Below are 25,227 nucleotides of genomic sequence, written 5' to 3'. Positions count from 1 at the left end.
CTGAACTGAAGTCCCTGCTGTGTAAATTGGTGGCATTTAGAAATATGAGCAAGTCTGATGACAGTAACTCATGTAGTGCAGTGCTGCAGAGCATGTTGACTGACATTGACATTGACCCGGACGGGCATTCATACTGAATGGACGGTGGCTGAAACTGAAGCAGCACTACTTTAGTGTCTGTAAAGGAAAACAGTCCATCTGTGGTAAATAGGAATGTAACGATTCACTCAACTCCCGATATGATTCGATTCACGATACTGGGTTCACGATACGATTCTCTCACGATATATTTTACAAAATGGGAATGTAAACAAATATTCCTTTATTATTTATTTATTGTATTTATTATAGAAAATACTGTACTATTTTCCTTTTATATGTAATTGTCAAAAGAATCCCTTGATAAATTATTCAAAACAATGCAACCTAACTAAAAATAAATCTTGAATGAAATAAATAAAGGAATAATACAAATGAAGAAGAAGCCTATTAATTTAAATTCTGGTTCTATAGTAAACAATGCAAAACTAAATAATAGTTCCTTTTCTTTTTAAAAGTGCAACTGAAAATGTATTTTGTGCCTCAACAATTGGACTTTAGAAAAAAAAAAAACAGTCTGCACTGTATTTACGGCAGATATTTGTTTGGTAACCCAGTGGTCGGTTGGCATGCAGATATCCTTGCAGTGAAGAAGAGATGCTATGCGAGCAGACAGAGCTAATAGAAAAACGTGACTTTTACAGATATTCACATAATGTTAGATATTGTTTCGGTGCTAAAGGAGTAACTAATCATTTATGAGCATGTTTAAGAGTAGATGGCGGCCAGAAAGAAAGTAGTAGCAGATTCCGCCCGTCGCCTACACTTTTAGACGAGAAGGATATATAGCACCCTCTGCTGTTTAATAAAAGTACTGCGATTCAATTTTCAGAGCATCGATGTGAACCATGATACATATGAATCGATTTTAACTGCCTTACGATTAATCGTTACATCCCTAGTGGTAAATGTTAAGTGGGAGGGTCCAGCCCACTGCACTTGTATGTAAATTAGCCTGTCTGGTTGCTTTTTTAAAAAAAATAAAAAATCTTCTGTATCTAATGTCAGAGACATGTGCCAAAATATCTGATGTAGCTCCAAATCTGCGAGGAAAATTTTTGAAAAAAGTGGTAAAAACGATTTTTTTTTTTTTAAAGGTCCCATATTATGCTATTTGTCACCCATCTCCATTTGTTCTAAGAACCCCAAAAACATAGTATTTGAGGTTTATTTTCCCAAACTCGCCTGTTTTCTAGAGATTTAGCCCTCTAAAAAGTGACTTCCTGACCAACGGGCTGTTTGCTGCCTGCTTATGCATATTCATGAGTGGGCGTGTCTATACAGTGATTTGCCTGCGAGGCTCCTGCATGACTCGCTCTAAGGCAGATCAGTGATCACTAAAGTGATTTTCTCTTGATATACACACACTGTTATTGTTTTTAGCCAAAAAAAACAGCACATTACAAAAAACACCTGTGTGTTCATCCAGCAACAGCTTCAAACACTCACCAGAGGGTTAAGCTGCTAATTCACTTTCTTCTCGTCCTCATCTTTATTAAATACAGGAATAGTGCTTTTAAGGTGATAATCATTTGTTTATCACCTCAATCGTTGCGTCGCATTGGATCACAAACACGTCAGATCAAGTCAAAGGCTTGATGTCTGCTCCCTGGGTGCCTACACTGCAGTGTTCACCATGGAGGCACGGCACCGGCAGCAGGCACTTCCTGGAGGGGGCGGTTCCTATTCTAGTGATGTCACTAGAATTTGAACTGCTCGTTTTTGAGAAGAGGGCAGAGAAGCAGCTCAGAGAGCAGCATTATTGAGGATTGCTCAGAAATGCAGGAAGGAATGCCCAATAATACTTTGGGGGTGTTTTTGATAAGGAATTAACATAAGGTTAAAAGCTCAAAAAAGTTGATTTGCATGATATAGGACCTTTAAATGACAGTTTAAAAAATATATATGTGACGGGAAACTTCCCATTTTTGGTCCGTATTGTACAGTATGAATGAATCTACTGATGAAGTCATTCTCATTGATAAATACATTGTATAGTTCATGGGTGTGTTTGGTGTGAATTCACAGCATTAAATGGGCTAGCACCTTACACAGGTGCCACCCTAATTGGTCTTGGTAGAAAGTAACGCAGCTTTTCAGGCATACTGTATTTTTTTTAATAATGGAGGTTATATTGTGATTTACATCCTTCTCGACTTGGCTTAAAAAAAACACTTTTAACAAGAGCATTCAGAGAGCGCAAACCTCAGCCAACCAAATATCTTCTTTGAATCAGTGATCCTAATCACTCACAATTTAAAAGCTTTTAAGAAATTTCTATACCCATTAATAACAATTAAGTAGGACCAAACATAGGAGCACCCGTATTTTTTCCAAAAATTGTGATGAAATACACAATTCTTTTCCGATCTGGATGAGACTCAGTTGGATAATTGAAGAACCAAGCTAACAAACTTGTGTCAGATTTCATAAAAATCAGTCAATGATGAACATATACATTTTTCAAATTTGGCCAATAATAAGAGATAAGGATTATTCATTATTCGTTGAAACTGATCTCGAATCAGTATATTGATCCCCTCCAAAATTTTATGAAATCTCCTATAGCATAAAGTCTATCTTTGGTTAACATTTTGGCAAACTTTATGTGGTACTTTTGACGTGATGCTGCTAACTGACAAACAAAAAATAAGTAAACGTCTGTAAAAATATTACCTCCTTGGCAGATGTAATAATGTTTTCAAGAAACACAATCACAAAAGCATCAGTAAGAGTTCAACAACTGATGTTTGTGTTCATGAGCTGCTTTCTGGTTCTTACTGTAATATAAGAAACTAGATTTTTTTTTTTTTTTTTTAAAGTTGTTAAAATAGGACCCAGAGGTAATTTTTCCACCAAAGAAGTTTAGAAAGTTCAGGACCATGGACAGCTGCTATCTCAGTCAGAGCATTTACCCTCAAAACAGAAAACACTCCCTCAACTTCGCTGGAACATCACTCACTCTCTCTGGCCTCACTTATAGTGTTTTTTTTTTCTAGTCCCTATGCTCTAACGAGGGCTCCAAAGGAAGTTTTTCAGGGTGATTTTGAATGTATGAGCACTCTAAAAGGTATTTGGAGAGATCTGAAGAGACAATAAGAGTCTCTCTCAGTGGCTCTTTGCAGTCCTCTTTCATGCCTCTCAGACTGGCTCAGTGGTTAACCTTCACTACCTCCCTGTCCTTGCTCACCCTTCTGCACACAGAGCTACCACAGTTCATTGACATGCCTCTCAGAAGACGGATAACTTCACAGTGCATGTGCAAAGAGTGTATGCACCAAAGGTGAATGCGCACACAGTTGGTAATTAAGTAGTTTCCTGCTTGGTCGACCAATACTTCCTCCTTTTATTTCAGTGTGATTTTGCTGCTGTGCTGCTTTTCTCAGGAGCTCGGCTAAAAACCTTTAAAGTGAGATGGAGATTTCTACTTTTACGCTACAAGTTCAAGAGTTGTGAAACGTTTCATTGTTGACAATGATTTGTCATGTGAAACTAAAATATTCACAAAAACACCTTTCCAAAATGTGTTTTTCTAATTAATCCCAGTAATTCTACATATGATAGAGATTGAAGTATCAGCTTTTCCTACTTAATGTGAACAATCTGCTTCCTCTGCTTTTCTTTTCTCCCTCCAGCTCTGAGCCGCTCTATGATGCCATTTGGCTTGATGCGTCGAGAGCTGGCGTGTGAAGGCTACCCGATTGAGCTGCGCTGCCCTGGAAGTGATGTCATCATGATTGAGACGGCCAACTATGGTCGCACCGATGACAAGATCTGTGATGCAGACCCCTTTCAGATGGAAAATGTGCAGTGCTACCAGCCTGATGCCCTCAAGATAATGTCACAAAGGTAACTGTCAATCTGCACGAGCACACCACAGTCTTTCACATCAGCGTGCCAGATGTTTTTGGATTTACTTTTGATTTTTCTAATAACTAAAATAAGACAAAAATGGAACAGATTACCATACACCAATTTGTGGAGGCATTTAGTGTTAATCACGCACGTGGGCAAGACCTCAGAAACTAATGAGAATAGTATGATAAAGTATACCAGAAATGAAACCTAACAATTCAGCTTTTTTTGGTGCACCAATCTGTTCATTCATCGCTAAATGTGCTTTTTATTGTTGTTCTTTGATGAGAGATGTAAGACGATCTGAGATCCTGCGGGAAATAAACTGCTGACCATCACACCCACACACACACACACACACACACTCACACACACACTCACACACACATACACTCACACACACGCACACACGCATCCACTCACTGCATTGATGAAAAAGAAAGTCTACATTTTACTCTGTATATTTTACAAACTTCATTTTCGAAATATTTTTCTTCATTGTATTTTTTTTTTTTTTTTAATGAATCAAATTCAGTTTTTAAGTATTACTGTTTCAATATAATTTTTGTATTTCGATACAAAGAAGTGGAACAAACTGCCAGCAGTGTTGAAGTCGGCATCCAATGTGAACATTACATAACATTTAAATCCACTTTTTCTCTACTGCGTATGACTGAGAGGGAGATTTTGAATGAATCAGAAATGTGCTATACAAATACATTTGCCTTGCCTTAATATTATGAAAATATTCAATAATTATTTAACTATTGTAATAGTAATAATAATTCTATAATAATAATTGTGACAGTGTAAATATTAAAATCTGATTATTTACTACTATAACCATCCACCCCCCCCCCCCCCCCCCCCCAACACAGTAGATTGTGAAGAGCTGTCCGTGGTAGAAGAAGCTCACGAGCCGAATAAGTGTGTGCACCCCTGCCATATACCAACACACAAATAGATTTTCCAATTTCCAAAAGGCTATTTTCTAATTCTTGTGAAAAGGCTCACTAGCATCTATGTATTTCAACCATCTAGTGATAAATTCAATGCAGATTGATTCAATAATCATCAACATTTTTTTTTTGCAACAAACTGAACTTTGGTATACATTGTACAATAAGACTTGTAGTATTTTTTGTTGGCTCATGAACAAAAAGATTGTTCAAATAGCTTATTTTCAGGCAGTTTAAACCTGCCTACTTTTTTTTTTTACACCCTGCCTGCATTGCTATATTTCCACAGGTCTATCAATAACTTTCACTCATGGAAATTCATATCTGAGGCGAAGTTGGAGTTTCCTATAAAATGCGAGTAATTGGATTGTATGAGAAGGCTGGATGACTTTAAGAAAACCTGCAATGGCACAAAAAGTTGCAGAAAGTCACAAGCGCCTATTCTGATTCTGATGCTGGAATGTGACGCAGCAACTTTAGAATCAGAATATGCCCAAACATGACACTGCTTCCTGCTACGAAAAATTATACATGCGCCTTGCTAATAATTATTGAAAGGGTTGTGAATAATAGCCCATATACACATATTACAATTACAGTAAACAGGATTTCAGGGTTTCCCTAAGCTGCTCCTTGTGTTTGTGCTCAGTATCTGTTTCCTCACAGCACAGATCAATGGATGCCCTCTAACAGCTATCCATCATGCATGTAATGGAGGCACAGGGCGTTAGCTACGGGAGAAAGGAGCCCTGGGGAGAGGATATGTTGGGAAAAAAAAGATTTGAGAAGGTAGAGGCAAGACAGATAGCTAGAAATGATGGGATGATAGAGGGACTGGGAAAGTTATTTTAGATATGGAAGAAGAGAAAGACTGCACTGAGAATAAAGACTTAAAGCTGGATAGTTCAGGATTATGTGTTTGGAATAAATGAGAGGTGTGTGGATTTGTGTTTTTTTCTTGTGTGTGAGTGTTTCCCTGGGTGTGCAGTGGTAAGAAGGCATGCAGTGATGCGGTTTAGATGTGGGTATTATGTGCATATAAATGTTTTCCTTGTGCATGTGGTGTTGTGTATTGGATTCAGCCCCTCCCGTCCTTCCCTGTGCTCTCACCTCTAAATGCTTCCACTCAAAATCCCCCAGGAGAGGATGCTCTTACGTCACGCGCCCTCTCTCTGCCACTTTCTCCCTCCTCAATTCTTCATCACACTCTCGTCATCCAACTCTCTCTGTTCCCCTATTCTCCCCCGATTCCCCCGTCTCCCACCTCCCCCTCGGGTGCGGCTGTCACATGATCTAGTGTAGTGTGAAATTGCTTCTCTGTCCCTCTGTCTTTCAGAGCCTGAAGATGTTTTTTAGAACCACTCTTCTTTGTATTTCTTACAGTGCTGCTCATCATTTTTATCTCTCATGCCTTTTATTTACTGTCCTTGTCTGTCTGTTTCACAGGTGTAATAATCGAACCCAGTGTGTGGTCGTAGCTGGGTCAGATGTGTTCCCAGACCCCTGCCCAGGGACTTACAAGTACTTGGAAATCCAGTACGAGTGTGTCCCTTACAGTGAGTATAAAGACTTTGTCAACCCCTCCCGCCTCATCCTCTCACCCACTTCACCCATTTGGCATCTCTTGGCTCCCTCCCCCCCGTCCCCCACTTGAACCTCTTACTTCCTCCTCCCCTAAAATATCGGTTAAATGACTTTCTTACGCCTTCGTGGGCACACAAGCTCTCTCAGGAATCTTTCCAACACAGACCAAAACAAAACAAAAAAATTCATCCTCACCTGCTCTCTCTGTTTCTTTCTTATTTCTTCCTTCTTGCACAAAGTCACATGCATTAAATCCTTTTCCATCATTGACATAGTGACGCACCAGTGGCAGAAAGGGATTTTCACATGGGGGAAGGTGCTCCACACCTCCAGGGTCCGATAAGGACTTTACGCACACTGTGCGAACGCGGGGTCGGCCATTATTGGCAATCACAGTGTGTGAAGCACACGGCCCCAAACTCACCCACTGATTAACTCCGAGCCATGCTGCTGGTTTTATCTGGTGCCAAACACCTTTGCTGCCCCTCTGATTTCCAATAAAAAAATAAAATTGGGCTCAGTAAGACTTTGAGGCTTGGGTGTTGTGTGTATGCAGCATCGAGCAATGTCAAACAGAAAAAGACATATTGTTAGGCCACATAAAATGGAGTTTCACAAAATGTGTTCCCATGAAAACAATTGCCAACCAGGCAAACACGGTAAAGAATAATAAACCAACCTGACAAAATTATAAATGAAAGGTTTTTAAATGTGTAATCAAAGAGCTCATGGTCCAACCACACCTGAATGAGGTGAGGTTCTATCAGGCTGTGCAATTGGGAGGACATCATCCTCTCTTCTCTTGTGCTGCTCCTACTAATAATTCCTTCGATGACGAAAATATTTTTTAAGCTAGTTTTTGAAATCCAAATTAAAAAACCATAATTCTTTGGAAAAATGACAAAACAAAATGCAGTTTACATTTTATCTATTGACATTGTGAAATATCAATTTTAATGAAAATCCCCTCCCTGAATTGTTATACTTTATATACTTTGTTTACAGACAATATAATGAATGTCTGTCAAATCTAAATCACTACATGTACAAATTATAAATGAATAGGCCTTTAAAGTATAAAATCTATTTAATTATAAAGATACAAACTGCAATGAATGGTTTAAGTTTCTGAAACTGAGTTGAACACTTCCACAACTACACATCTTTGCACACGGAGGTCGGGTTTTGGAGAGAAAATCACAACTGATTTATTCTATGTTCCATGTACAGTATTACAGAGATAGTAAATACAGTCTTCCTCTAAGATTATGAGGGAACTCCATACCAGTGACAAGTCATGCATGTTTTGGTTAGCTTAGCACATAGTAGCGCTGGCTAAGTGCGAGTTCAAAGGGACTAAGCTTTGTTATTGATGGGTTAGTCGTGAAGAGCCTTGCTGAACATTAAGCATGAAAAATGCACACACAAATATTAATGTATTTTTAAAAATATTTTGTGAAATTATTTAAGATTATTTTTTATGAGTTCTGAAGAATAATAGTCACTATTTTTTTATTTTAATAAGGTTGCATTTTTTTTTATTGATTTTGTTGAATTTTTTTTTTTGCTATATAGTATATTTTTGAAAACCACTGCCATAGGGGAGGCCTCAGGTATACTGAATACTCAAAGAAAAGACTGCAGAGTCCAGGAATGCATCGTTCTAAACTCAAGGTGATGACCATGGTACTGAAATCAACGGTATCAATTACCTGGTACGTGGGCCTGGAAAGGCAGAAACATAGTGTTGAGTTGAGTCGTGCTAGTGCGTCATTATACAGTATATTATACACTTTTCTTTCCCAATTACCTCAGCCATAGATTACTAATAACGTAGTAGTCTGTTGAGAACTACAAGTACCGGTACCTGCAATTATGTGTTCAACATTTTTGTTCTTTGAGAACAATGAATACTAAGTACATGCTGACTCAACTGAGCTCTGTTTCCACTGTTACACACAGTCAGTCCTAAGAAACACAGCAATAATTGCAGGCTTTAAAGCCATTGTGCAGCAGAAAAATGAGGAGGATGCATACTATTAAATTTATTAGCTCCAGTTAGCAGTGACTTGCACCGTCAATCATAATAGTGTGTTATTGTCTTCTAATTCATTTACGTCTTTGACGCTTTTTCACCCCAAACTAAAAGAACAAACTTATACAACCAAAGGCTCAGGCACTAGAAGGATTAAATGGTGTGTGGATCCTCACTCATGTGAAAATCTCCTTGCAGTCTCCCCTCCACCCGCTCATGTCTTCTTACTCACTGGTCCTTTTACTGTGCAGGAGCACCTTGCCGAAGGGGAGGTGCATTGCATCTCCCCTCCAATGGAGAGAAGCAGAATTTGGAGAAAGAGGTGGAGAGAATATTGTAGTGGGGGGCATGGTTCTTTCTGAACATTTCTTGTTGTTTGGATGAGGAATGATTGTCTCTACTTTTTTCCCAGGTGCACAGACAAGCAACGAGACTGATCACACGGAGCTACTAATTTCATTTCTATTCTTTCCTCAAGTCTTTTTTTTTTTTTTACCATTACCTCTTGCTTTCCCATACCCCCTATTAAGCCATACATAAGTATCATTTGTTTTTGTCTCCTTTGCCTTTTTATTTACTTCAGTTTTTCTCTCTTTTACTTTCAACCAGCAACTATTTTTTATTATCTCTATTTTCTACCAGACATTTTTTTTAATTTATTTTGTTATTCTACTTATGCATTCGGATCATTCGTGAACAACACTATTCAGACATTCATCTCTACTTCTCTTATTTGCTGTCTCTGTTATTTGTTTTTATTACAGGTGGTGCCAATTTTCAAACAGGCAGCTTTCTCCAGACTACCAAGTGCCTTTATTCAGTAGCTTTTCTTGCTCCAATTTGTGTCTTTGTGCCCTTAGTTTGCCTTCAGCAGTGTGTTAAATCTGAGTCGCAGACAAGGAGTTGTGTTTCATTTGTTGCCATGTATGCTGTGATCTGAATTCTTTCTTTACACCTTTTGGCAACAAGTGTCCTTTATCCGGCTGTGGTCAAATTGACCCTTGGCAAGTGTGTCTTTACTTTTTAGTGTTCTATTAATCCTGTGGTGTCATCTATTTAGGTGTCTGGTAAGGGTCACAGTAGCTTTGCTTGGTTATACTTGTTTTCCATACTAGATGTATTCCAGACTTGTTTCCCCCCTTTGCCGCACAAGGGAGACTGTTCTCTCTGCGAAGCAATCAAAAGAATAATTAAAAAGCTGCTGACTTGCATTTTTCACCCCCCTGTTTAGAAAAAAACTTTGTTTATTGCATCTGAAGCCAGGCGCGACTCAGAAAATTGGAAGCTGATCCCCTTATGATGAAAAGTCCCGGCTGTCTGACGTGACAAAGCAGAGCCAATTACCCTTGTCCTCTGCCTTTCCTACCACCCCGCCTCGTCCTTACAGAAGTACCAACAACTATGCAGGAAAAAAAACACACACAACCTACACAGAAGCTTCTTCTGACAAACTAGAATATGACCTGACTCACTGAGGCTCATAAATGGAACTGTAAATAATAATAATTAAAAAAAAAAACAGTCTTTTTCGCATTGTACGTCACTCAAATTGTCCACTTTTAAATTGCCAGGAGCTGGTAAAGCATCGCTTTTGTTCAGTTCTGCCTCAGTAGAGATTTGTCAAGATTAATTAAATTTGCCGCTGCTAATCATGATGATAATGCTCCATCTTTGATATCTAGCTGTGAACGCTAGGTAGGCACTGCTATCACCCGAGGCTGACGCGTGTTTTCCTGTTGGCTCTCCTGACAAAAAAGGGGCACAATAGAGAGATGATTTTGTATTGGCTAAACGTCACAGCGGCTGAGACAGCGTGCAGCTAGGTTGACGGCTTGGTGTGATATTTTCATCTGACAGGGTCCTCCAAGCGAGTGCCGCCTGAGTCACGTAGGCGCCATGTTTCCATTCACCTGAAACGGCAAGGTGACAGCGGTATAGCCGAGCTGCCACGCATGCACACCTCTGCTGGCTTAGCACAAACAAGTGTCCACGACATGTGCATGTAGGCATTGCTGTGTGTGGCATCGCCACGGTAAAATGTATAATCTGCCAACAAGACAAGTCATATCCCATCAGCCGCTGTGACGTTTAGCAAGGCCGCCCAAGCCATCAAGCATTGTTGTTTTTCTCCATCTGGATTGAAGCAAGACTAAATGGCCCAACTGAACTCTCATTTCACAGTTACAGCATGCATGCTTTAGCGTACTGACTTCCATTAAAACATCACAGAGCCTCGAACACAGCTGCAGCATGTGTATACAGCAGTTAATATCTCGTAACACAGATGTACACTGAGCCCAAGTAAAGACATCCCATGAGAGAGCTGTACCTGTCCCTCTCCTTATCCACAACACTATGCTACATTATTGATTCCTAATGCTCCACACTGGGACCATCCTAGCTAGCCAGAGCCAGAGCCATTACCTCAGTGTTATGCCTCCCATTCTTATTGCCTGTGATTTATCGTGTTAATAAATACACAGCAGGTGTCTGCATGGGAAGCACATAGGAGCTTCAGCAGAGATTCTTAGTTAACATAATGCCTTTTCAACACTTTTCAGGCCATTTCTGGCATAAATGTCGCACAATAACTGGAAAACTGAACTCTTTGAACAATACTCTTTGGACGCAAAGCTCTGAGAAAAGAAATTAACGATCATTAGGTAGTTTTTGCCATATGTTATGTTCCAAGGATTAAAAACTTTACTTTGGGGTTAGTTAAAAAGAAACAAAAACAAAAAAATTAGAAAATTAAAATATTGATGTGTATGGCAGGGTAGGGTTTGGGACAAAATGGTGTAAGCCTGTGAGGACACAGCACTCTAAAACAGTCAAAGTAAGATATCCTGAGTGTGTGTCTCCAGCTACATTCATTAGTGTGGGAGTAATTGATCGGGTTGTAAGGCTCTGAGCAAAGTGATTAAGGGGAGGGGCCAGTGATTTATTTCTCCAAAGAGCCCTGAAACAGAAATGTTGACTAAATTAAACGTTCAAGGCCCATCTATGTTTAATATCTTCTCCAGATCATGGCGCTATACCAAAACACAAATGCAGAAAGACACCAGCTGGGTTTCTATTACAGATTTTTGCAAAATAAAAGCAATATTTCTAAATGTTGACAAAGTATAACTGCTCTTTAAATGTTTTTCCATTCAACATTGTCTTGGGCTGGAGCCTCGCAATTCCTGCGAAATCTCATCCCGTGAGATTTTGGCGACAGAAGACGGACGCTCCAAACGACCTTATATACATCGTTTGTTGTTTCACGCCCAATGTGGCAGTAATAATTTCTCAAGTTCTGTTCTTCTGTTTGCACATATCGCGTCATGTTTACCTATGGTACGTTCACACCAAACACGTTTCAGATGTCAAAATCGTGCCTCACGTGCGTTGATGGACGCTTGTGCTCATTGAATACAGACGCTTGTCACCAGCGTCGAAGATGCTCGGGATGCGCGTCGAGGGGAGGGGCTTCTCTGTTGCCGGTGGTGTTTATACAATGGATGATATTGTGGCGATCAGTTACGTTATTCACCCAGTGACTGTGAAGTGGTGGGGAACATTGTGTTGAGAAGGATGTATTTTGGTGTGACTCAGTGTGTGTACTGTGATGTCAGAGGGTTATAGAGAAGTGCGAGTGAATAGAGAAGAAAGTTTGGAGTTCCTTGATGAACACGCCGCCTCTGACCCCCGTTCATCGGCTCTACATTATCGAGAGAGTGGCTTGGGTTTCTTTGCGCCGTTTCTGGATTCACCAGAACTGCGCTCGGATGAGAGTCGATATCAGCGCTACTTCCGTGTTTGCCGTGCCCTTTTTGACGCCCTGCTGACCCGCATCGGCACTCGTATCTCCTAACAGGACACCAACTACAGGCGCTCTATGCCAGCAGAAGAGAGCCTGTCCATCTGTTTTGTGAATGTAAACCTGCCGCTTTTGATGCTTTCAATGCGTTTGGTGTGAACGCGCCATTAGAGAGTGGTCTTGTGACCAGGTACGACACATCCTGTGATGTGTATTTGTTGAAAAAGTGTTTCCATAGCGTTTTTGCGACACATTTCAACATCGAAACGTCTGAAAAACCTCCTCATGAAAGCGTAAAAACTTTTTAGCAATATTTGTGTTTTTTATTTTTTATTTTGGTGTTTTTATTGCCAGTATTTATTGCCAGTTTTTATTGTGCTATTTGGGTTTTGTGCACTTCCGAGTGCAATGGAAACCCAGCTACTAATGTATTCACACATTGTTTTAAAGAGTAACTAAACCCACAAATCTGCTGAAAACAAATGTATTTGACTATAAAGTCGTGTAGTTGACTGATCCCTTTCAAACTCAGACATTTTAGAGTAATTCCTTTTGGTATATTTTGTTGTAAAAATGTAAGAGTGACTGCTTTTTATGTTTCAAACCCGGCCAATACAATTACATTTTGCTATTGGCTGAAAATTTGTGGTTTGTGACGTTTTGGTGGCTTCTTACATTACGAACCACCACTTTTGGCCCCGCCCCTATATAGAAACTAGCACCTGTTGACTCTGTAGTCTATTGGATTGAGAGAATCGCTAATAGAGAGATATAGTGAATATTGAGTAGGTAATTAGCATAGCGGAGATATGGGGTTTAGTAACTATTTAAATTGTGAAAAAATCTAGAGATCCCAAAAATATCAATACACTGTTTAGAGAGAACGTGCAAACTATGCAAGACTGAAGAAATGTAATTATCGTCAAATGATGAGTGTCATAGGAATAATGTGTTGTGAGCTATATACAGTAAGTAAAACTAAATAAGTTATGCATGGCTTACAATGAGTGGCCTAAAATGTGGCCTTCAACTAACTCTTCAATCACTCTAATGATGTGTTTCTTCTCTCTGTTTGTATTTCAGGTGTTTGTGATGGCCTTGTGCGTGTCTGTGTGTGTGCGTGTGTGTATGTGTGTACGTGTGCGTGTGTGTGTGTAGTGTGTCTATATTTCAGGACAACCAAGACAACAAGAATAATTGTATCGGCCAGTCAATTTTTTTGAATCTTTCTGTCTTTCTGCAGGTCTGAAGATGCTTTCTTTCCCTCTCTGTCTCTGGCTACCTCTCACTTCTCATCATCAACATCTTCTTTAGCAAAAAAATAAAATAAAATAATCTTTAGCATGTTTACATTGCTATGTTTAGGTTAGTCTATGGTCAAAGGATGCTTGAAATGTAGAAAAACAGCTTCATGTGTTTTATTGGGGCTTGATTGTGGTGGCTTTTTGCACAGCCTGCAGCTGTTTCAGTGAGGATGAAAGCTCTGGATGCTTCCAGGCCGACTCCTTTCGTCTCTAAAGTTGGAGCTAATGATGGCTCTCACAGCTGGTGGCTGGATGGAGCGCTTTTTGCCTTTGCCCCAGCTACACAGGATCCTTCAGGATCCTTCCTTCTGCATGTTTACCCCTCTAGGCTCAAAACAGCTTCTATTCCTCAGGCTTTCATAGAGGTTGTTTGTCTTATTTCATCCTAGCATTAGATGATCAGTATTTCTGCTGATACTGATACTGTCGCCTCTGAAAAGGTGCAACTTAATGTTGTAGACCGGTAAAGCTAAGGCTGCTAATATTGGCTTTTTCTGCTTGCTTTGTGCACAGCTCTCCCGCTCATTACTTTCTAGAATATGTTTTTTTTTTTCTTAGCGCATAATCTACAACGTGTTATGAAAAATCGCAAAGGTCCCCCCCGGGGGATGTCAGACTTCCTATGACACATACATGGCAATCATGCTCACAGTTGGGAATGCCTTTTATATGCCTTTTGGCACATATCTTCCCGAGAGGTGTGAGGATTCGTTTGCAAAACACTCACTTCCCAGCAAACTCGTTGTAAAAGCGAGTGCCAGTGCTTTCAAGGGAAAGGCAGAGCTGAGATGTGTGCTTGCACATCCTCCTTCCCTCTAGCTTTTCACACACCAAGCTTTCAACCTGTATCTGAATATTTAGGGAGCATGCCTTAGCCACTAAAGCTTCACAGTGTCTTGACACATCAGCCTCCTTAGCTGAGCCTTAATGAGCCCTTAGTTGATGTTTCTCTTCTCGGTTTTTTTCTTTTTCCAACCCTCCCCCCAACTGTGTCATTCGGATTCTGTGTTTTTGAGGTGCTCCACTCTGTCAGCCCCCCCTGTCAATGTTTTTTTTTTTTTTTTTTCTCTTGTTCTTTGATGAGCAAGCTTCAACCAAGCAAGCCAGCAGTTTGCCATTGATTGGATGGTCGATGGATTGAGTGTTTTTGCTTCTTTTCAGAGCCATCCTGACACTGTAAATAAAGCAAAGCTAAATGCATTGCTTTCTTTGGTCGAAGGGACATCACATAGAGTGTTCCGATGGCTCTAATGTCAACACTGCTACACCTTGAAGACAAAATTAGATAAAAATTAAATAAATACACCAGGAATCATCTGAAAAAATATGTTCATCTCCACCCTTCCATCCACCATTCTTCCATCATTTTCTCTGTTTACTTCCACAGCTGTAAAGAATGACAGGATGCAGTTCTTTCTTTCTTTTTCCTCCATCAGGTTTCTGGAGCTGCACTTTGGCCACAGTGAGATATTGGGTAGGGAAGGTAAAAGGCTGAGTGGAGGTGGGGTCAAGAGTGTGGGCTCGGTTGTGGATTGTGTTGCTGGGGGATTAATAATATATCTAAAATGAAATGAAAATGGATTTAACTTGGGTCACAACACTTTCCCCTCCTCATTTACCATTTGAGTCATCCTCTCTCCAAGCAGCCAATCATATCACAGAAAGATAACTTGCTTGAAAAAGAAAGAGAGAGCGAGAGAAAGGACAGCATTTTATTTAATCTCGATTTTCTCTTTTTTCCTGCACCTGTTTTTTCTTTCATTCTCTTTGCTTTACCTCTTTCTCCCGTCTTCTTACTATCTTCCCCTATTATCTCTCTATCTTCTCCTTTCTCCTTTTTCCGATGCTTGAATAGAAGTGGATCAAAAAGGTAAAGACCACAATGAACATAAAAACCACAGCTCGCCCCTCCCTCCCTCCTAGTCCTCCCTCGTATCCCCTCCTCCCCCATATCTCCCCCTAACCCAGCACCTTGTGTAGTGCTCATGTTCGATGTTGATATTCCTCCCCTTTTCTCTCTCTCAGTCTCTAATCGCCTTCCCTTCCCGTCTTTTTCTATCTCTTGATCTTGTAACCAAAAGCTCTAAAATCTTTCTAGATTCCCTCCTTGGTTCTGATGACATCAGCCTGACCCACACACACACACACACATACACACATACTCACACACACACATTCTCACAGACACAGAAAACACAACATTATGGAAGTTCAGTCCAGTCCCTGTGAGAGATAAACGAGAAATGAACCTCATCCCTTTCCTCTTCAAATTAACACACATCCATTTCCATCACTTCATAGATGGTACATTCTCATCGCACTGTAAATTTGAACTTTGGCGAGTCGACATATCTCCTTATGGAAATGTCATATTCACATTTCATATGTAGTCTTTCTCTCATTTCCCAGCTGCAGTTTTTTTCGGTCGCTTTCTCTCTTTTTTTATTGTGTAGCTGCTTCTATTCTCCACACTGTGTCTCTCTCCCTATTTTTAGAACCCGACGACCGATTCAAAGTTTGTTGTTGCAGTTAATTCAAAGCAAAAACCTCAACAAAGTACCTGGTTAAAGTTGCTGTCACTTCATTAATACAGTGTTCATTTCCAGGTTCTACAATGTCTGTCTTTCATTCTCTGGCTTTTCATTTCATATAATTATTCTCACTGTTAGACAACACTTTCACTCGCACTCTTCCCATTCGTATTCTTTATTGGTCTTTGTTGCATTTGTCACTTGCCCATTGTGTTCTTTGCTGTTTCATGAGTAGTTTATCTCTTAGATCACACATGGGTACACGTGAAGGCTCCCTCCGAGCTGCTCTTACACTTCTTTTCTTCCTGTCTCCTTCTACCGCATTTTCTCTTTTGTTTGTCTCTGCCACCTGCTCATTGTCCTGATTTTAGCAGTAAAGCTGGTTTCCTTTTTGTCCCATACCTGTCTGAGTCTTTCTTATAGTTCTACATATGTTTTAGGGGATGGGGAATGAATGGAAGAGGGAGGTGTATTCGCCACAGTGAGCATTTTAGCTCTGTACGTTGGCTTCTCTGATTCAGTCAGTCCTCTTTAAAGCTCTCCTAAAGAGCTCCAATCAACATGGTCAGTCTCCTCAATCACCAGGCTCCTAAAGAACAAAGGTAGACGTGGCCCATACTCAAGGTCAAAGCAATTTTAGCCTTTCTGATGAATCTCTACTCCACCCTCCTCCCTCAGACACCCACTCTCCTAAACTCTATCCATGAACCTCTACACCAGTTTTCACCATGTCCCTGCATCCATTCGTTAAAGATTCAAACTTGTACAGAAGCCACTGGTCTATGAACCACTGTGCCAGTCACATGGACCATCGTTTCACTTGTTTCTTCTCCCACCACAAGCAGCCATTTTACCGCAGTCTTGCTGCTTGGAGTGGAAGACAATGCTACCCACCCCCCCCCAACCCCCACCCTTACCAAACTGTTAATATTAATTCGCTGCTTTTCGTTCCACCAACGCTGACATACTCTTTCTATCCTCACTTCTTCATTCTGTTCATGAATTAGTTAATTTTTCAGGCTTGTATGTTGGTCAAAATTCATATTACTGAGATTGGTGATGGCATTGTGTGGTGATGCCACTGTTCAGTGAAAATAAAACACTAATCCTCACGACTGTCAGCCTATTTTGGCTTGATAATGGTGTCACATCCCCCCCCCATTCCATCATCGCCTTCTCTTCTCTCTGCCTTTCCTTGTATAGTATTGAAGACTATTAAAATCAATAGTGTATTACTGGTCACAAGAACCAAATAAAGGGTTTTTTTTGCCTCCAGTTGTTTTCCAACTGTCAGGATTGATTGCAAGAAAAAGAAGCTTTTTGTATCAGAGTAGGCATTACAGTATCTGGTAGCAACAGGGACAGGATCATCACTCATTTAAAACACCTCACATGTGATTTGCAGGAAGGAGAGCGTGAGGGTGAAAAACCACTGTGCTTTGTGATAGTAGAATGCAGAGAATGAGTGTGACTGAAGAAAGCGAGGAAAAGTGGTTGCTATAGAGACAATGAGTCAGGCAGCATCCCCTCATTAGGAATGACCCACCACACACACACACACGCAGAAGCCCAGTCACGTGACTTTAACAGTACAGATGAGGAAAGGTAGAAAGGACTGCAAGGAGCCAGTGAAGAAGTCATTGAGTTAGAGCAAAATATCACACACGTGAGGAAGCACATGCAGCTGGAGATGAATTCAAACACAGGAACTGGTTTTAGCATCATCAGGTCACAAGTGTCTCACAAACAAGACGTGCTTTCAATCATGATTAAGGCGTGAGAGCAGGTTAATAACAGGTTAACAGCCTTTTGGTTAGCTCTGCAGAATAAGTCACCCAGTGTAAGCAATGCCCACGTGTCATGTGCTGCATCTGCTACGGTGGCCCGATCGGCTTTTCTGTCACTCAGTGTCAGGATAAGATTTTTTTTTCAATGGATGCTATCTCTTGTTGTTATTGGTTTCACTGAAAGCTATTCTCTGGGGTGAATGTTTGGGTTGTTAAAGGTGCCACTTTGATGCCTTCCTCCTCCTCTGTCTGCACAGATTGTGCCTCTATTCATTCAATTGTGAAGATGTGTTTGTCCAAGGCTGCTTCTGCCATATTGTGTGTGTTTTTTTTTTTTTTTTTTACTCTCAACATCTAATTTATTCAAAGTTTAAAAGGAGCGGAAACACATTTGCAGCTTCTCCTTTCCTTTAATCTGTCACTATTTGTTACTCCTCAGCAAATTAACTCACTCCTTATTCTCATTTCACAGGAACTAACCTATTTACTCTGTAGCTTCACTCCTCTCACTTCCTGTTTGCACACAGAACACACTCCCCCCCTTTTTTCTTTCTCTTTTTGATTCCACATAAATAAATACACACTCCCACACATTACTGCAGAAACATGTACTCACATTAATGAGCTCATGAATGCACCAACATACCTCCAGGATACTGAGTGCACACACACACACACACACATTCACACACACACTCGAAGCCCATTAGCTGTCCAGCATGAGTGTGGGGTACCATGCCATGCTCTATTCTGCCCCCTGCTGCCTTTTTACTGCACCTGCCAGTAACAGGTGGGAGATTCAATTATAGCTGCATGTTCTCAGCAGTCAGTCCTATCTATGTGACTCTATGGACCAAAACTAAGCAGAAACTACAGCCTACAGAGGCCTCTGTGCCACGTAGGTAAAATTTGACTTACTATTGTTCTTTAAAAATATTTATTAGCATGGGACGTTCCAATCAAAATGCTCTCACATCTCGCAAACAACAGCCGACAATCATGTCAAACATTTTAGCTCAAAGCCGTCAGAAATTATTTTACAAGCTGATCACAATTGAAAGCTGGACACTTAATGGGAAGAATTCCCTGCCACTCGCAGGGAAAATACTGGAGCTTTCATCATCACTTCATAAAACAATAACAGGCTGACAAATTACAGCTGACCCACGGCTAGGAAAGGGATTATGCAGAGGGATAGTGGGTTATTACAGCAGTATTCCCCAGTATGTGTGGCAGTAATTGGCATGCTCTGATATGATAGCTACAGCCTGGGGTTTAATCCCTGATAAGGTAAGTTTTATTAGTCGCCTGGACAGTATAGCGAAACGTTGGGTTCTTACACTTATTGTTTTTACTGGGTTGATCATGATTCTAAAATGTCGATCCATGCACAAACGTACATTAATCTATTCTATCTCACCTAATCCCAGATGGCTCTACAGTAGCTATAGCCCAGTATTAGTCGTACTACTAGGATAGTATAGCTAATACTACTGTGGTCATATTAGCCATTAGTTTTTCTTACCAATTCCTCAGCTCCGTAGCTTGCTGTAACCAACCTTTACTGGGAGACAACAGAGAGGCAGGGTTTTAAAAGATTGTCAAAATGAGCTGGTAAACAGGAAAAGCATGTCAGACCTTATTGAAGCCCCCAAGGCTGGGTCTGCACCAGGGCATGAAGCATGACAAGTTCAGTTTCAGGCTGCTCAGTGTGTGTGTGTTTGTATTAGTGTACACATCTCATGGTCTGAATATAACAACCTGTTTTTAATCAAATCTGTACATGGTGGGTTGCTGGAAAGGTGAATTAGAAATAAATGTTCAGAAGGAAGGAAGAACAAGCCGGGCTTTGAGTCTCCAATGTTCTGTAAACTTATTCCGACGACGAGCCCTAGACCGTAATGATACCATTTGGCATCATAGCTAAAAAGGTTTGGTGAAAAATGGACCAAAAACACCCGTCATTTCATTGCGAGCTCTGCAGTCAGTGTCATTTATCAAGAGGAAATTGCAATGAAGTTAAGAAGTCTTTTGCTGCCAAAGTACCGTGTTGTACATGGTGGTTCTCACTTTTCTCATCGTCAATTTTCTTCATATTTGACCTGTGATTAATCCTTAATTCTGAATCTAATACTGACTTTGATAATAAAATGTCATTTTAATGCTAAAATACAAACAAAAAAAAGCAAATCTGGGTATAATATTTTAAAGATATCTAACAAAAACACTGCACATCCAAGGTTATACACTAAATACACATATTACAGCATCTAGCATCATATCTACTTTTGAATACAATTTATAATTGGAGTTACCAACTGTATGCTTGTTTATAGAGTCTCCACCCACTTACTAACCTCATTTACATTCTCTTATGGCGGTAACAGAGATGGATGGGGAGATGTGTAGATTACCCTCCTACTCTTTGCTGTAGGTCGTTGTGCCAACAGAGACCAGGATTGCATGTTTGTTGTTCTTTGTCCTTTATTGTACTGGAGGCAGTGTTTCTGGCTTTTTTTTCTGGGTCACCTACATGCAGAGCATTTCCCCATCCTGTTCATTTCTTTATTTACAGAGGCTTCTGCCTTGAAAAGTACTGCCTTACATTTATCAGTGTTTTTCTGTTTGGTTGTTTTTTGGCATAACTTCCCACATTATTAAACTACCCTATTTAGTTTATATTAGCCATTTCTCAAGTTTTTTTTGTGACATATTTTGGTTGTCAAGTAAGCATCCATCTTATGGAAATTCTCTTTTCCATATTTTCTTGTGCTGGGATTTCATTAGAGTCCTTTTTGCCTGGCAGTCCCAATATCTCTATTGTTCCCAGCAAACAACAAAAGCAGGCTAAGTTCTGAGTTGCCCAGCCTTTATAACATCAACAGCCTGATAAAAACCTGAAAAGGAAAACGTGGCTTATTAGAAGCCTGAGCTAATTTCTCCATCCCTCTGTTATGATTGTCTCCTTTGTCAGACTCGTACATGCAATATTCAAAACTGTTTAAGCCCAGACTGATCCATCACTCTGACAGTCACTCTCGCAGTGCGTGAATGTGTGGGTGTGCGTATGTTGTGCACTTCCTGTGTATGAATAGAAGCAGTCCGAGCCTGCCTGTGCATTTGTGTGTCATCTGTGTCCAAATATCCCTGCCGTGTCCAATTAGCTGAAAGATGCATTCATTCATGAGGTGACCAGCAGGTGACTCTGTCTGTTACAACCCCATGCCAAAGAGGCACACACCTCAGCTGGCAGGGAATATGTGGGGACTCCTCAGCTGTTTTACTGCTCTGTTGCTCTCTGTTACTGTGATGTCAGAGTTGTAAAGATGCCATCAACACTGCTCCCATAGATCACCTGGTTCCTCCAACCTTTCTCTGTCAGACTGGGACATGCGGCATCAGCCTGCAAATTTGCACTGGTTCCCAGTGGAGGACCTCCGTCTGTTAAAGCAGAGGATCAATGTGTGTGCAGGGATGGACTGGGACAAAAATTCAGCCCTGGCATTTTCTGTCCAGACCATTCCACTACATTATCAGAGGACACCATGTAGAAGTTGTTATTATTATACTCAACATGTGGCTTTTTATGTCTTAATTTTAATTATTATTCAGGCCAGAAAACCTTAAAAGTGGAACACTTTTTAAACCTTTTTCACCTATTTTCTTTGGCAATTTTGCAACTTCCTTTGTCCCATTTTTGCCCCTTTCCAAAAAGTTCTAACCCTTTTTTCAGACTTTAGCTACCTTTTGCCAATAAACACCTCTCATCGCCTATTTTTTTGTCCACTTTTGCAAGTTCATTTTGACACTGACTTTTTTTGGACACTCATCCAAATAAGCTCACTTTTGCCCAATAAATACACTTGTTTTCTATTTTCCCTACATTTTGCCTCTTTTTGTTCCACATTTCCCCCTTTTTCACTATTGTTTGCCACATTTTGCTCATTAAAAATACCGTTTGCCATTAAATACCACCTGGTTCCTCTTTATTTGGCCATTTTTGGCCACTGTTGACTGCTTTTGACCCATTTTTTGTCACTTTACACTCAATTCTTGCCATGTTTTTGCCACTTTTGGACCATTTTTGGCCACCTGTTACCTCCACTCGCTCTTGCAAAAAACCTAAAAAACATAGCAGAACGACCCACTTTGGGTCGACGGCCCGGTTTGCCAGGCAGCCAGTTCACCCATGTGTTTGTGTGTTTTTGTCTTATGTGTGCAGACTGTATCTGTTATGAATTGAAACTCTTGTGTACTGTTGTTTGCACCCATTTGTTTGGATGTGTCAGGAAAGGTAGACAAGGAGCAGGCATTTGAAAAATTCACACATTTACCCCCCAAAATATTTTTTTCATGAAATAATTACTTTTCACTGAACACCAACTTTGTGTCCTAATGCAACAAGCTCAAGTGACGGTTTTAGCATGCACTCCTAAGTGAAGTAGTTGAAGTTGAAATAAGGAATATACAGTGAAAATGAAACTCTAGAAAAGATAAATTAGCTTAGAAACATTGGCTAATGCCTGCCAGAAATCTCCATTCATCATTTCAACCCCCTTCCACTCCTAGTTTGACAAGCGAGCTTTTATGTGATTCTCAGTTTGAAATATGATCTACCTCATCGCTACCTGGTTTCTTCCTGCTTATATTAAACTTTTTGTCCCATTTTAAATTCTTGTCCAACTTTCATCTTCACACTTCTTTTTTTTGTCTAATGATATTCTTATTTTCACATTCCATATTCTATGTTAATTCACATTTTCCCACTTTCTCTTCCCTTTTCTGTCAAGTCCATGACATTTTTTTCATTATAGCAAAGCTTCATTTTAATTTTGTATCTCTATGTCTCTTCTTTCTCCCAATCTTTGCCTGGACGTCACTTCTCTGCTTCAGTATTTGTGTGTCCGGGGACGCTGCTGCGGGTGCAGGCGCCCAGCTCTCAGCAGGAAGCAGAACATCAGGCGGGGGCTTGGTGTAAAGACCCACTACAGTCTGGGGACCGTCTCTATGTCATGCCATGGACCCCCTATCGGACCGACATGCTGTTCGAGTACGCCTCCTGGGAGGACTTCAAACAGAGTCGACCAACTACAACCTACAAGTGAGTTCCCCTCCCACTGCTGATGATCGAAAGTCACCGACTGCTGTATTGATTTATTGATTTAAGATGTAGATATGAGTGGTAATAGTGGATTAGTATTTGCGTGTTTATTGTGAGCTCATCATTAGAGATTTTTTTTCACTGTACTTCATCGTTTTTACACTCATCACCGTGTTCTTTTCCAAAAAGGTTACCAAACAGAGTCGATGGCACAGGCTTTGTTGTTTATGACGGAGCCGTTTTCTACAACAAGGAACGCACAAGAAACATTGTCAAATATGACCTGCGTACTCGCATCAAGAGTGGGGAAGCCATTGTGACAAACGCCAACTACCATGACACCTCACCCTATCGCTGGGGAGGAAAGTCAGACATCGACCTCGCTGTGGACGAGAGCGGCCTTTGGGTGATTTACGCAACAGAATCCAACAATGGACGACTGGTGGTCAGCCAGGTGAGAACGGATAGAAAAAAGATTTGGGTGAAATGAAGATTACAATCCACACACGCATTTAAAAGAACAGCCAATGCAGCCCTATATTTTTTTCATTCAAATCACATTCATGGGCCTGCAACATCATTTTCTGAAGGTTAATCATTTTGCAGATGATGGTAATGTATTTACTTGTAGGATCAGATCTGTTTATGTAGCCCATGCCCTTTTTAAAACATTTTACTTGTTCTATGAATCACTAAGCCTTAAATCCTCTTGCAGTGTAATATCTGTATTTGTACATTTTGCATTTTTTAATATTGGTCCACTTTCTATTTCTTGAAAAACAAAACAAAATTATGATCAGACACCAAGTCCCAACATAAACAGAGTTTAAATTAATGTGTTACTCAGATGGACAGGTCCAATTTATCATCACTCTCTCTGACCTTAGCAGGAAATTGTATTTCAAGCTGTGTGAGTTAAACTATCCATCTGAAATATCAAAGCCTTCTTTACAGTATAGACGGAGGAAGTAGCAAAGTGATAAGCAACAAAGTTATATTTTCATCACCAAGGAATTGTTTAGTTTTCAGCCAGTGTTACACATATAGCCCTTTGCTTTGTCACGCCTTATTCATTTCACACTTAGACTTTATATAAAGAAAACTGCCCAGAGTGAAATAAATTGACTTTCAATTCTCCACATTGAACCGTCTCTTTACACCTGGTTATGCTCCTCACCCACAGGTGAATCCATACACTCTCCGCTTTGAAGGCACCTGGGAAACCAGCTTTGACAAAAGGTTGGCCTCCAACGCTTTCATGGCCTGTGGGGTGCTTTATGCAGTGCGATCAGTGTACCAGGACGATGACAGTGAGGCAGGCGGTGACCTATTGTTGTACGCCTACAATACCAACCGTGGTCGCGAAGAGCCCGTCAGCATTCCTTTTCCAAACCCCTACCAGTACATTTCCTCTGTGGACTACAATCCCCGAGACAACCAGCTTTACGTCTGGAACAACTATAACGTGTTGCGTTACCCGCTGGAGTTTGGACCACCTGACCCGACGACGAGTAAGAGGATTTTCTCATATTCATCCTCTAATTAACAACTTGCTATTTATTTACAAAGCCTAGATTAAAGTTGAAATCATATACATTTTTCCTAATATTTTTCAGTTTATCGGTTTGATCTTGACACAGCAATATTGACTCATATATGAGCGTAGACTGGATCATCCATGGATGTAAACTGGTGTAACAATGAGGGGAAATGTATGCATATTGTATCAAGACTTTATTTTTTAAAGAGTGGTGAATTAATGTCGATCAGGCTCAGTATCATTGGAAACAACAACTGTTAGAAGACCCTTCGTTTAAAGTGTTCATAAAGGACAAGAAAGTCAATTAAAATCTGGCTTCACTTGAAGTAATAAACATTTGATTAGAACCTTGCTGCAGTCGGTGACTCCGTCATTTGGTATAATTATTTGGTGTGTCACAGATTTGAACCTGGATTTCTCGTACTTCTCTTTATGAAACTGATCACAAATAACTAAACGTGTAAATGTATAAAGATTACATTTTGATGTCTTTGATCAACTATCTGCAAACATATAAATTGGAAAATTTCATCAATGACTTTTTCATTGTTCAGTTACGAGTATAAAGCATTTGCCGTACTTGTTTTACCTGCGAAAGATTTTTGCAATTATTGCACAGAAAAAAGAACA

General features: G+C 40.3%; 1 protein-coding gene across 5 annotated transcripts in view; it reads left to right on the top strand.

Annotated features, from left to right (window-relative positions):
• The window catches only part of adgrl1a (adhesion G protein-coupled receptor L1a), a 111,819-nt gene that overhangs the window by 60,716 nt on the left and 25,876 nt on the right, over positions 1-25,227 (top strand). For 3 of the 5 annotated variants that reach the window (XR_003674621.1, XM_028454883.1, XM_028454884.1), the window contains exons 3-8: positions 3,735-3,948; positions 6,360-6,469; positions 15,494-15,508; positions 22,850-23,057; positions 23,247-23,511; positions 24,241-24,568. Coding sequence is in view for 4 of the 5 variants with exons in the window: in XM_028454883.1 (XP_028310684.1) it covers positions 3,735-3,948; positions 6,360-6,469; positions 15,494-15,508; positions 22,850-23,057; positions 23,247-23,511; positions 24,241-24,568 (1,140 nt within the window). In the remaining variant the exon portion in view is untranslated. The remainder of the gene's footprint in view (positions 1-3,734; positions 3,949-6,359; positions 6,470-15,493; positions 15,509-22,849; positions 23,058-23,246; positions 23,512-24,240; positions 24,569-25,227) is intronic. The other 2 variants (XM_028454885.1, XM_028454886.1) reach the window with 1 other exon arrangement.

The sequence above is a fragment of the Gouania willdenowi genome, chromosome 8, assembly GCF_900634775.1.
Source record: "Gouania willdenowi chromosome 8, fGouWil2.1, whole genome shotgun sequence".
Lineage (NCBI taxonomy): Eukaryota > Metazoa > Chordata > Actinopteri > Blenniiformes > Gobiesocidae > Gouania > Gouania willdenowi.
Note: the sequence above shows the minus strand (reverse complement) of the source record. Positions and strands in the feature narration are given on the sequence as shown.